This window comes from Danio rerio, chromosome 13, assembly GCF_049306965.1.
Source record: "Danio rerio strain Tuebingen ecotype United States chromosome 13, GRCz12tu, whole genome shotgun sequence".
In the NCBI taxonomy this organism is placed as follows: Eukaryota; Metazoa; Chordata; class Actinopteri; order Cypriniformes; family Danionidae; genus Danio; species Danio rerio.
In genome coordinates, this window is record NC_133188.1 from 18,866,936 (window position 1) to 18,881,639 (window position 14,704).

General features: G+C 38.1%; 2 protein-coding genes across 47 annotated transcripts in view; one reads left to right on the plus strand and one right to left on the minus strand.

The window, feature by feature from the left end:
* Window positions 1-5,636, plus strand: part of kcnma1a (potassium large conductance calcium-activated channel, subfamily M, alpha member 1a) — a 368,370-nt gene extending 362,734 nt beyond the window's left edge. For 45 of the 46 annotated variants that reach the window (XM_073919866.1, XM_073919869.1, XM_073919863.1 and 42 more), the window contains one exon: window positions 2,229-5,636. In XM_073919866.1, coding sequence (XP_073775967.1) covers window positions 2,229-2,380 — 152 coding nt within the window. In that variant the 3' untranslated portion in view covers window positions 2,381-5,636. The remainder of the gene's footprint in view (window positions 1-2,228) is intronic. The other variant, NM_001145600.1, reaches the window with a different exon arrangement.
* Window positions 1-14,704, minus strand: part of lrmda (leucine rich melanocyte differentiation associated) — a 597,893-nt gene that overhangs the window by 15,129 nt on the left and 568,060 nt on the right. The gene's annotated exons all lie outside the window — the stretch shown is intronic.

The window sequence follows — 14,704 nt, forward strand, 5'->3', positions numbered from 1 at the left end:
ACCAAAAGTATCCTCAAAACAGTTTGAGTTTTCAGTGGTACAATCAGAATATTTTCAATCTTCAAAAACATACAACAAAAATAGCAACTTTATTCAACAGTTTCCTCTCATTTTTGCACTGATTTATAGTTTGGATGCTAGTGAACAACTTCCTCTGTTTGAAACAAAGCATTGGCATAGATATTGCATTAGAGACGCATTTATGAGTGATACAGTATGTGAATGCAGTGCACACCCTGTACTATATAATCTAAGTTGATTATTTTATTTATACTTATTTTGTTTAATGTGTGCACAAAAATATTCCTGTGGCTTGAAAATAATCTGATCAACCACTGAAGAGCCATAGACTGTTTTGAAGAGGTTTTTGGTACCTTTCTGCACTGGGGTGCGTTTCCGAAATTCATCGTTAGCCAACTGAGGTCACTACAAACAGAGTTCGTTGATTTGGCTTTTCCCAAATCCATCATTTCAAAGAACATTTGCAAACTGAGTGGCAAACTTGTACGATTCCAACCACACATCTTGAGCTGTAGTTAGAAGCAAATATCCTGGTTGTAATCTATTTCTAGTTATCCATCCATCTATTATTTAAAAGCGGATTATACGTTACATCTCCAAAGCTTGTAAAAACTAAAATGTATAGCATATGTTAATGCTTTTAATTTATAGTAGATTATTTATTAAGAAATGTATCTGTACTGTAGGTCTATATGACATGGGCCTGTTGGTTAGAAGATTTCTGCAGTGATAAAAAACAAATAAACAATATCCTACTTAATAATGTAATAATAATTATTATTAGGTAAGATATTTATTATTTTCTTAGTAAATGGCCGACTGTACATTACAATCATTAGCTTAATTTAAATGATTTGTATGTGAGATTAGAGTGTTAGCTAAGTGATTATGTTTTAGAATAGTATATGGAATATTCTCAATAATATCTGTAAAGGAAAAATTGGCCCTAAATGTGCAATTTACATATATTTCAATTAATATGGAAAGTGTGTACATGCTTTTATCAAAAGTAATATTGGATTTTTTTTTTAAATGTGTGTGCATGTAAAACAATATCATTTGCACAAAAATTTGGGTTTTTTCCTCTAAAGAAGTTGTTACTCTATCCTGTTTAGAGCACCATAATGGACTTTTTACGTTATAAAATACATTGTTGAAATGAAGGATATGTGACCAAACAGCTACAGTTTTGGGAAACGCACCCCTGGTCGGGAACCTCGCTGTCTGTGCAAGATGAGTAAGCTTTCCGATTTAATTAAACATTTCTTATATCAGTTGATTAACCGACATTTCCAATTATTCATGACACATCGGTGGCTGTTATCATATTTGCCACTTTACGTTGCACCTTCCATCTTGTAATGGAAGTCATATTACTGTATATTTTGTAGTTTCTCATGGCTTACGGCTGCGTCAATCTAAAAAAAAAAAAAAAAAACGGAGATTCGAACTATTTAAAAAGTTCTTTACTCAAACCAGACGAAAGTGGTTTCATTTTCCGCTCACAGATGAAATTCAGCTCAAATATTGTAATAGAGGGGATCCATGATGAGAGTCCCCGTGCTGCTGAAATTGGCTCTTTTAACCCTTGCGGAGCCACAGGATGTCTCGGGGCGCTGTAAGTGCCAGCATCAGTAGTGAACTCAGGGGAGCTGAGTGAGGTGACTGACTCCTTGCACCACCTCAGGCACAGCTCCACTCACATCAAACGAGTGCGGCGTGACACTCTCCCCCCGCGGCTCACCGCAGCCTGACACTCCAAGGTGTGCAGCACATTTCAACTTGGAGGAATAGTTGGAGTGCTGAAAAATGACACCGCCTAGGAGAAATGTGATGAGGACGTACTCTATGTGTGGCTTAAAGTTCTCAAATGAAGCGCTTTCCAATAAACGGCTGATTCCGGAGACCTGTAAACATCCTCAGATACATGGCATGATACAGTCATTCCTTTTGGCTACAGTACGCCCTTGTTTAAACGCTTTTACATACCGTACTGTGCTGCCTCATGAAATCAGTAATAGGTCCAACAATGTGTGTTTCACCCTGTGTCCTTCTGAATGTGATCATGTATAGAGTGTGAGAATGAGAGCGTGGTGGGTTTTTTTTTTTTTTTTTAGAGAGAGATATGCATGACCCTGCTGTACAGATCTGATTTTAACACTATGTTTCTCGTCTTCTACTTGTCTCCTGCCCTGGCTGTCTCCCAGAAAAGAGATGGTTTACAGATGAAGCAGAAAACGCATACCCAAGGAACATTCAAATCAAGCCTATGAGCACTCACATGGCCAACCAAGTCAATCAGTACAAATCCACTAGCAGTCTGATTCCACCTATCCGAGAAGTCGAAGACGAATGCTGAACAAATCCCCCGGCCTTTCTTATCACTGAGGGAACTTGGGTCATCCTGCTGTAAAAGACGAGCGCTATTCGTGAAACGCTGACTGTGATGACGCCGACACATTGTTCTTCCCTTGTTCCACTCGAGGGTTCGAAGCGATCGAGGACTAGAAGGGACTTCCTATGTGTATACCTTTAATGTTACTTCCATACTTTTGTATATGTATACATAGTGATGTACATAATGACAATCAAGTAAGGATTGTACAGCCCCTAGCACTTTTTAAAATAACAGGCGAACAAAAAAGAAAAAAAAATAGAAGAAAAAAAAGATACTTCCTGTGATTCTTTGCATTATCTCACCTCTGCTGTGACCTGACTCCATGCAGAGGGCGCTATTATGGAGGATGAGGGTCACCCTCGCTCACTTCATCCAAACACTACCCAAAGATCAGCCCCATCGATTGAGTCGTGTATCTGTTGTCCATTTGGTTTTTGCACTACCATTTAATAACTGACGAAAGAGTCAAAGCTTTCCCTCGCTTCTCCTCTGAGTTGGGGTCTGACATCACAGGCTGAGGCTGTTAAACGAATGGCTGTGTTTGTTTGGTGCATGGTGTGTGCTGAAGGCTGCCCGAAGTAAACCGAGGCTCAAAAAAGGATGCCCATTTCCATCCCCGCAGACTGTTTAGGCACATGGAAATGTTTGCAAATGGCCATCCCCAACGTAGCTCTTCGGAATTGGCAATACACTGAGGATATGCACTACTTCTGTTGACGTCTTTCCATCATCCATGACTGCTAGTGATCGAGGCTTCTAATGTTTGTCTGCGGCTCTGCTATTAATGCGACTGAATGAAACACTAATATCACCTGCTGATAATTCAACAATGATTGAGCTTCCAAACTCAAATAATCTTCTGAATGAATTGAAAATAATGCCACATATTGCGAAAAGTGGGCACCGACGGTTCCTCCTTTGGGTGTTGCCACTGCCTGGCACAGGGTTGGCACAGGGGTGGTTAAAGTGCTTGGATGTTCCCTGTGACCAACCATGATGCTCAATCACACAAGCTCAATAATATTGTTCAATTATCAGCCAAAGATGTAACTTTGCTGTGGACTAAACAGATCTGAACATCACTCACGTCTACCGAGGCTACAGCTTAAAGTAGAACGTGTACTGATACAAATGCTTCACAGACCTTTGAACTTGGCTTCAAGTGCTCTGTCAGATTTATACATAAGTACATACTTATTTTTTATCCATGAGCGTAATCATTTTGTACTTATTTTTATACATATCAGAGAACTTTATTTCTAAATGTATCTTAAAGATATCTTACTAGCTACAGTGCGCAGCGGCGGTTGGGTTTCTTCAATTTTAGCCCCCTGACATATCACGTAACATCAACCGGGACACGTCAAAGATCTGTGAACCCGAGTGGAATTTACCTTTCCATCAGCTCACGCGGGCTGCTTTGAAGGACCTACTACTCAAACATGCTTTCATTTTCATAAGCTAACAGATAAATGACTACTCACACTTTTGTGTAATTCCAGGTAAAGCGATGTTGACATGAACTCACGCATGAGGAGGGGGCTCTGCTCTTTCTGTCATAAGGTTACGGTAATAGTAGTGATGTTTGGCCTAAATTAGGTCTCGCTAGAGAGGAGAGCACACTGATGCTAATAGCCATATCACTGTAGAAAAGAGACGTTGTCCATCCATTAGGCGAAAGAATAGAAAACTGTTTTAGAAATCTGCCCATTCTAGTCAACGTTTATTTTCTCAAATAAAAAAAAAGGATCTCAGCTTTATCGTTTGTCTACTGGACAATTAGGCTTTGTCCTGAAGTGATTTTCTGATTGTGATTACATTGGTGTTACACTTTGTAGCAAGTAGATTTCTTAAAAAAAAAACAATAATACTAATGTGAGTAAAATGTATGTAAAATTGGATTGTCGACATACTTGCTAGCCTGAAAAAGACTTTGAGCAAAAAAAAATAAAAAATCCATTGGCGTTAAATGTCCGATATTTTTAGTCTCCGTGCGGTCCTTTTCCTGTAATGAAAGCGCATTACAAAGGAAAGCCGATCGCGCAACAGCAGGTTTCATTTGATGAGAAGAGTGTAGATGCAGAACTAGCTCTTTTACACAGGGGTAATTAACCATTTTACATTCCATTTTGTCATCCGTTACAATCACACATACTTTGAAAATGTCAAAATGGCTTGTTTGTTTACAGACTTTCTTTCTTTCTTTGTCAAAACACATTCTCAGGTAGCGATCCTGACGACTAAACAAAAAGCAGGCTTACGTTTTCTTATGGTTACCTTTCAAAGCGATACAGCTATTTTCTGCTCCATTGCAACAAATGTGCAATATTTTAGTATCATGCAATTTATTTGTACATCTTGTGAAGATACTAGAGTGTACACATATCAGTGCCATGACATGTATCGTCTACTAGCATCAGTCAGTCATTGGGTCTTGATGAATATGATGGCGTCTAACACTGGCATGGAGAACATCCAAGCCATCTTTGCCTCCATGCCAGGACAGTGCCAGGCAGTGCAGGACCACCAAAGGAGGAACAGCGGAAGACCCACTAGAGCGAAAAGTGGCATTCAGATGGGCACAAGACCTGTGCGAGCTGCTGAAATCCAAGCACCTTTGATACCTTATAGATACTGAGGGGAAAAAAGACCACAATGACTGAGTGATGCTACGTAGAACTGACTATGATGTTTACATAGGCTCACCTGTCAATGTATTCAAGAGTGTTTTAATTAAAGTAACATATAAAGCAACCTTACTGATGTGCTACTGTATGTAATACACAACTGTCATATTTTGGCTACTTTATTCTACTGTAAAGGAAAGAGTTACGTTTATAGACTAAACTGCTGTATAAAGGAAACACACTGTAACAGAATAGAAACACTTGGAGGGAATTAAGTCTTAACATGCTGAACTTGCGTATGGATTACTATTTTGTTGCTGTCTTTTCTTCCACTTCAATAAATGATCGAAACATCCATCTATACATGTACTTATTGGCATATTCATTACAGGAAAAAGGAGTTTGTCATAGCGGAATATGACTGATTTGATTGGAGGACGTGATGGTGCTGAGCTGATCTACCTGACTCTGTCAAATATAACCTGCTGATAAACATACTGTCTTGTACAAAAAGTTTGTACATAAATTGTACATGGTTTCTTTTTGTATTTTCTCAAATTAAAATGGATGTATTTGTGTTCTACAGGTGACTGGTATATTGCGTCATTACTTCATTTAACACTACATTAGATTGAATACACACACACACACAACGTTGACTATATTTGAACGTCTTTTACTAATTATAAACAAGTAATTAGGACTTTTCATTATCATTTAACCCAATGATTATTAGAAAGATTAATCTGTTTAATTATTTTAATGACTAAAAGACTTTGACTTTCATTTTCATTCATTCATTCTCTTTTTGGCTTAGTCCAGCGCTGCCCAAACTCGGTCCTGGAGGGTCGGTGTCCTGCAAAGTTTACTTCCAACCCCAGTTAGACACACCTGAACCAGCTGATCAAGCTCTTTCTTGCTTTACTAGAAACTTCAGGCAGGTGCAGGTGTGTTAAAGGAAATTGGAACTAAACTATGCAGGACACCGGCTCTCCAGGGCTGAGTTTTGGCACACCTGGCTTAGTAATTAGGCCTCAGCGCACTGAACCACCAACTTCTCCAGCATATGTTTTACACAGCCCTTCCAGCTGCAACCCAACACTGGGAAACACACATACACTCTTGCATTTACACAATAAAGCCAATTTAGTTCATTCAATTCACCTACAGCAAATGTCTTTGGACCCATGAAAACACGCAAACTCCACACAGAAATGCCAACTGACTCAGCTGGGGCTCAAACCAGTGACCTTCTTGCTGTGAGGTGGTTGTGCTACCCACTGTATCACCATGCTTTACTGCCCTTGTTATACATTTGTTATCTAATAAAAACTGAAAGCTAGTTTACATACTGTAACATTAGGGGTGGGGGGGAAATATTGATACACCATGGTATTATTTTCCACAACAGAATTATATTGATGCACATACTGATACATATTGCCAATATTTCATTGTACTACTTAGATGGATATTAAAATCAATTACTTTAAAGCTCACTACATTAAATGGTGGTGTTAGTAGAATAAAGATGGCTGCATCATGGATACAATATTTAAGACAGGTTTTCATTAGTGATGGTCAGTTTGTCTGCATGACAATCTCATTTATTTGCACTGCAGCAAAACTGAGTGAGATGCACAAACAGAGACATTATTCTGCTTATTTTAAACAACAAACAAGTAAATTAGCTCAAATATGTTGCATATATTTTTCCCAGCACAGGGTTGTGGCTGAAACAGCATGTGCTGTGTAAAAAATATGCCAGAATAGCTGGTGGTTCATCAAACTGTGGCAACTCCTGATAAATCAGGAACTAAGCCAAAGTAAAATGAATAAGTTAATGAATGTTTTATATTTTGGAGATTATGGCAATATATTTAAAATTATAATAATGATAATATGACCAGTATCTTGATATAGCATCAAGGGGATCTTTCCTTTGGGAAAATCCTCTAATACAGTATATACAGGTCACTATAAATAAACAATAGGGGAAACAAAGATTTTGGAAGCTATAAAATAAACCAATTAATTCACAAAATGATTTACTCTTAAGTGTTTGATACACCACATACAAAACCTAAGGTGAAATTATTATCCACTGCAAATGTTTCATTGAAAGCATGATCTATACATGTATTCTCTATCTAATCTAACATAAAAATTCTATAAACAAATTATCTAATGTTGACAGAATAATCATAAATACAAGTTTTTACTGAGGCAATCTCCACGATTTAGTGAGTGAATCCACGCGGTTCCGTTTCCGATTCAATTTTTTTGTTATTGTTGCAAAAAATTTACATGACTAAAATTGGTTATTTCATCCATCACAGTTACCTCAAATTTAAAACAAAACAATCTCAAAAAAGGTCAAAACCCTATTTAGTCACTAAAACTATTTTATTTATTTATTTATTTTTTTTTTTATATTATTTCAGCCCTAAAGCCAATTTACAATTAAGCTGCTAATCATAGGCTGTAAAAGCAATTAGTTTGTTTAATGGTGAGCCTTTTCAAGCGACAAGTTGACTTTGCTAAAACATTTTTTAAACTATTTAATATTATAAATGATTTATTACTAATTTGTAACTATAACGTTTACTTGTTTTTTATTTTTATTATGCACAATTCATTTATCTAGAAATTATAAGTCAACAAGGTTCGCTCAGGTTTTAAGAAGTCAACTAATCACTTTAAAAGAAAAAAGTAAGTAAACCCATTGCTTTAAGTAATTGTTTTTTACAATACATTAAACTGCTCAGGTGTTCACATATTAGAATTTAAAGTGGCTTTCTAAAGTTTACCCTCTGCTCCTACTCACTAAACTTACTCTATAGATGATCCATCCTGAAACGACAGAAAGAACGTGGTGCAGCAAAGCTAAACCAAACCCTGTTATTGTGACATTCATCACAGCATCAAATGACCTATGCAAAGAATGGTGGTAAATATAAACTGTTAACGATTAATTAGAATAATGAAAATATCATGTGAATAGCAGAGAGAAAGAGAGAGAGAGAGAGAGAGAGAGAGAGAGATACTAGCAATGGTGAAATGTACTTAAATTCACAAGTAAAAATACCACCACTTGCCATAGTGCAAGAAAAAAAAAAATATTCTAAACACAACTCAAAGTAAGAGCAAAATATCTGAAAGTACTCAAGAGTAGTGAGTAATATAAGCTATGGCAGTTATTCCAAATAAAAAGAAAATGTAGCTCAAGGTGTTTATGATTACATTCGGTGTGAAATCTGTGTAACCTAAGGAGCAAGCTTCTAGCTGTGTCGATATGTTCACATTTACAGTAGGTAATGCACTTTGATCCCTGACTAACAAGCTATGAGTGTCGAGCAGTTGGTGCCGCAAACCAAGCTCATGCAGCATTGATAGAATCCATGCAGTGTGTGTGTGTGTGTGTGTGTGTGTGTGTGTGTGTGTGTGTGTGTGTGTGTGTGTGTGTGTGTGTGTGTGTGTGTGTGTGTGTGTGTGTGTGTGTGTGTTTGTGTGTGTGTGTGTGTGTGTGTTTGAAATCGGAACATTCTGTAGTGCATTGAGCATGAAACAATTATTTTCTTCTTGGACACTATTAATGCTTCCACACTAGGACTGAACAATATATGGTTTTAGCATCGATGTGTGTATGTTCAATAGTCTCATCGCAGGATTAGATTGTTTATTAAATATTAAAGATATTTTCAATATTATTTTTGATATTATTGTATCAAATTCTTTATACAATCATGACCATGTTACATTTGAGTGTTACATTGTTGTATTAGAATACTGTTCAACCCCACAGAAAACCACAAAACACTGTTATTGATTTCACTTTTATTTTTGCTCTGGTTTATTTACTGTATAAATGATTGTCATGTATGATATTTTATGCAGATCACCCCAATTGATCTAAATTATTGAAATCTTTCCAAAAAGAGCTATAAATCAGCAGCTGAAATTATATTCCGATCACAATGTATGATCGCAGTAAAACAAAATACTGCAATGGCAGATTTTTTCAGTACCGTCCAGCCCTATTCCTCACTACACATATTTACAGCATTTATAAAGCGTCTGTGTCTTGAGGTCTGACTAATTTTTCAATTTGCAATTTGTTTGGATGGTAATCATACATAGGCAATCACCGTAGACAAGAGTAAACTTAGTAGTGGAGTAAAAGTAGAGCACAAAAAAAAAGTTTTCAAGTAAAAGTACACATTTCCTTAGAAAAAAAATTGTTCAATTAAATTTAAGAATTTGCAATTTGTTACTTTACATCACTGGATATTAGCCTGGTCTTACTTTGTTCTTATTTATTTTCCTTTCTTTCCAACACTACATCTGAGCTTGACCCAGCAAGCTGAAATGAAGAGAGGAGGAAGTGGAGCAGATGTTGGCTGCGCTCCTGATTTGTAGGCTGATAAGGGTGGCACCCTGTAAGTTTAAATTTATGGCTTGTTAGTAAGGACTGGCCCCTTTGTGAGATGTTTTCAAAATGATTGATTTACAATAAAGTGGCTCCCTGTGTGTGCACGCAGGCTGAACTGATTCAGATCGATTCCGGTGAAATTGATTGATCAGCCATTTAACTTGGCAGTATGTTTACTGAACGAAACCATGCAAGACCTATTCTCTCAGTCTCTCGCAATAAAACACAAAAGAGCCCCACATCACGACCACAACAGCCACATCTACACTGCCTATATTCCCTTTATCTAAGCAGACATTTACGTGATGCCATTGTCAGCTAAAAACAAAGCTCTTTATGCGTTTTGCCCATTCATTTACAAGACAACAGCATTTTGCTGGACAAAAACAGTAAAAGCAAGTTTTTGAAAATGGTGACATATTCAACAGTGATGGAGAGAGTACTGAAAAATCACACAAGCAAAAGTACCATTACTTGCCTAAAAACATAGTGCAAGTAGGGTCCAAGTATGAGTAAAAGAACTTTTAAAAGTACTCAAGAATAGTGAGTAGTGAGTATTACAGTACACTGTAAAAAGCTGATGCATTTACATCTAATTAGTGGATGTAAATGTAACATTCTGTAGAGCATTTACTTATTGCCCAGCAGGCACACAGTATCATAAGATGTTAACATTAGGTAAGATTTAGGTCCTGAAGTCAGGTGACCAAAATTCAATGTCTAGCCAACATCTAATGTTGCGTTCACTCCAGATGCGGATGAAGCGTCAAGCACATACAATTTACATGTTAAGTCAATGCAAAGGCGTGAATAGAGATCCTGCAGTGTGATATGTGCAAATGAGGCAGCGCTAATGATACGATTCGCGCGTCTTGGGCGATTTGGTGGAGTTGGAAAATCTGAACTTTAGCAGACATTTGCGCCGCGTTAACCAATCATGAGCATTGTCTTGTGTGATTATGACATAGCGCCTGTTGCTGGTGTGCCGGGGGAAAATCCTCCTGCTGACACTGAACAACAGTTAATCAAACTGGGCTCGGCTCAGTCGGAAGCATCGCTGAATGCTTCCATCATCCAGGTACAGTTTCTGGAGGAGTAACTCACAAGTGCACCTCTAAAAGGATCTAGTGCTCTCATACACAGCTCCAATCAAATCAACACTGTTTTTCAGCCTTCCTAAAGCACATAAACACAGCTAATCTGACATTTATTCATTAGGTATGGCAACCAAAAGCCAACATCTGATAGACATCAGTGGTCCATTCACACAAAATCAAGCTGTAACATCATTAGACACTGATATTTGGTTGATTTTAGGTTGGACATTGAGGTCGGCCTGACGTTGGACACTTATGTCAACTTGATTTTCATTTCCCAAAAAAATTGAATGTTCCACGACAATGGGGTTCAACGTCATATTGACGTCTTGTACCTGCTGGGTGTTTAAGGCCATTTAGGTCATCATACAGTAAACATCTGTCATCTTGTCATCAGTGACTTGCATCTAAACTGTCTGTGGGTCATTGCGTGTAAAGATTTTCGACATTTTCTTGAACATTTTTTATTCTTGCAAACATTCATTCATTCATTCATTTTCCTGTCAGCTTAGTCCCTTTATTAATCTGGGGTCGCCACACCGGAATGAACTGAATCCAGCAAGTTTTTACGCAGCGGATGCCCTTTCAGCTGCAACCCTTCTCTGGAAAACATTAACACACATTCACACAAACACACTTATACACTACAGACAATTTAGCCTACCCAATTCACCTGTACCACATGTCTTTGGACTGTGGGGGAGCACGCGGAGGCAGAAACGCTAACTGAGCCGAGGCTCGAACCAGCGACCCAGCGACCTTCTTGCTGTGAGGCTACAGCACTACCTACTGCGGCACTGCTTTGCCCTCCTTCCAAACAATCTGCAGCAATTATAAATCACCCATGTCTTGAGGTACAGTAGTTCATTATGATGCAATTTACCTCCTATGTACAATTTGATTGGACAGGAGTCACAGAATAGATTTTTCTAATCCCCATAGACAAGAAAAAAGTAGGTTTTTTCAACTGCAGGTTGAAGCAAAGTAGTGGAGTAAAAGTACCAATATACAGCACTAAAAATATATGTTTACTAGGAAAGTAAAAGTACACATTTTTAAAACTACTTGTATAGTAAATGACAATTTCTAAAAAAAAAATAAAAAACTACTCAATTACAGTAATTTGAGTATTTGTACTTTGTTACTTTACACCACTGATATTCAAACATGCCAGCTGTCTACTGTAGGCACTGTCTTAGTATATTTATGTTGTTTTAGTACTTGACAAACAAAACTGCACAGATGTATTTTTTTTTTAATGATCACAACATCACACGATAATTGGGCTTATTTTGAGGTGATTTCTCCCCTACTAACAATTCTAGAAATTCTAGCCGGAAGAGGATAAATCAGCTCAAAAATAGCCCAATTATCTTGTGAGGCTGTGATCATCACTGATGCAATATTCTTGGAGGTTCTGAAGATTGTTATCAGATTTTTCTGTGGTGTTAAGAGTGACTTAATCTGCTCAGAAGAACATTGGAAGTGCTCTGAATGTAAATTGTAAATATTCAAAATGTTAATTATTCATGATCAAAAACCCTCATGTGTTGTAAAAACATAGAGGTTGAGCAAACAGGCTGGAATGAAACAATATTCGATCAGAAAGCAAGCTGAGAGAAAGACAGAAGCATAACACAGTAATGGCACAACTCAAAGTGAAATGGATTTGTACAGAAAAGATGAAGGATCAGCTTGTTGATTTGTGGCATGTCTGTTTATTCATCCGCCATGTTTATTCTCAAGACATTTTGAGATACTTTTGGGACATCGGTTGTAAATCTGTTGGTTTGAGTGGTGTGCTGTTTTTTCACATCACATCACACCACACACTATAGGGGCAAAATGGTCAAATCTAGGATTTTTTTGGCCTCTAACATTTGAAAAATCTTATAAGAAAATATCAGCTATGCTTGTTTTCACTGATCTGCATGTACATTGTGTACTGGAAAGTTTAATTAATCAATTAAGCTTGGGCGGTAAGACGGTAATATGGTATACCACGGTCTCTAAAAATAGCATTGGTATTAGTTTCAATATTATAATAATATTATAATATTAATAATTACAGATATACCATCATAAAAAAACAATGCACTTATATAAGACAAAGATTAAATATAGTTTATTTAATGCGTAAAAATGTGTGTGCGTGATTGTCATCACAGGACAGCATGCAGAAGGAAAAGACAGGTGGGGAAAGATGGTGAGTCGCGCAACCTGTGGCCTGGTCTGGAAAAAAAAAACTTCTGCAGTTTGGCAGTATTTCAGGTTTGGACCGAACGAAAAGGGAGAGGCGGTAAATACGAATGAGGCTATTAGCAAATTGTGCAACAAAAAGAAAAACCTTTAAAAGTCTTTTAAGGATATGGTCAAATGTAAGTAATTTGTGTGTATGTCTCTGCGCGAAAACTGTTCTGGATGTTTTGCTTCATTTAATTATGTTTGTTTAACTTTTTTATAAACGGCTATTTGTTGCTAATAATAGTTGTTAATTTTGTTGTGCATGTTATTTTGTTATGGTTTCAGTATTAGTGTTTGGTATTCTTCTGAAATGTTTAGGTACAAGTCAACAGTTTGGTGCCACTGTCTGAGTAATCATTTTTTTTTAATATTCATGGTAATACTGTTTACGGAGGTAAAATAGGGAGGAGGTTTGACAGTATCAAAATTTGGATACTGCCCAAGTCTAATATCAATAATAGTATCACACATAGTATAATATAACTTTAATGACAAGATATCTCAGTGTACTAAACGTGTTTATGTTGCACTCAATATAAACTGGGTCAAAAAGTCTGACCTATTTTTCTTGTCCTATACGTTACATGCTGCTTTTTTAACATTAAAACCCAACTGTAAAGACCAATGATTTGTAATACACAAGCTCAGCTGAGTCCGTTTGACCTCTCTTCATCTCCCTCACCTGCTCCCTGCTCCCTCATCTCTCTGTCGAGACAAAGCACTCTTGTTTTCATCCCACAAATCATCCCGCCATGGACACTTCATGCTGTCCTTTGGATAATTGTGGATGAAAACAGCCCCCTACATTCTCACCTTGGGATGTAGTGGCCCCATCATGCTGCTTATTAACGATTTTACACGGTGAGTCACGGCTCCAGGCCTGTCAGTACGCCAGTAATATTTACTGTCTGACATACAGGCTGTGGGGGGAGATTGGGAAAGAGGCAGAGGGCGGACGGGTTGATTACACCCATCCACCTGACAGCGTCCTCATCCCCGAATCTTTCCGCAAATACACATGCCGGCGTAAGCCTGCTTATTATGAATTAAAGCAGGACCAAATATGGAGAGAACGAAAGTCTGCCAATCAAAGTGGACAAGGCCGGGCGTACCGTAGGTGAGCATTTTCCCACATGAATACATTCGAGTGGCCATTATGGGCCATTTAGCAAATCAATAGCCGCTAAAATCAAAAACAATTTTCTGGGTGGATTGTCAGTGGAGTAAATGAAAGTGAGAAATTTCTCATATTGAACACTTGACAATCAATGCGTGGCACACTTGATGAGGTTTGTTTTGAACGTGACAATTTGTTGTATTTTTTTGTGCTGAACGTCAGCCCTCTCGGATGCGGTCTCTCCAGGAGTCCTTCTCTGTGAGTCCACCCCCCCTCCACTCGCATTCACCATCATCTCCAGGAGCCTCCAAGGCCCCGGCCTGGCCCTGATAATAGTTTCCATGACGATGCGGCATGCTCAGTGCATCAGTGCCAGCTCAGATAAACAGTGATCCTTTACAAAAACAAGAAGGTCATTACGGCAGCTTGTCAAATCAATGCTGAGAGTGTCCCGGCTGATTAAGCCATCCTCTCTCAGCTCTGACACCGTGTCAATAGTGGCGCGCCGTCTGAGCACGGCCAGATGATTGGAGTGAAATGCCCATCAGTCAGAGAGCTGAGCCGGACTAATGATTCCCTGTGCTGCCTATTAGAGCTACATGACAACTCAATCCTGCACTGGAGGCAGAGAGAGAGAGAAGAGCGAAAGGAAAACAGTGACCTTGTTGCATTATTTGAAGCTGAATTAAATTGGCAGCAGCAGTTAATCTTTACCTGAGGCGATTAACAGAATTTAAGAGGAACAACAAAAGCATGGCGCATTTGCCA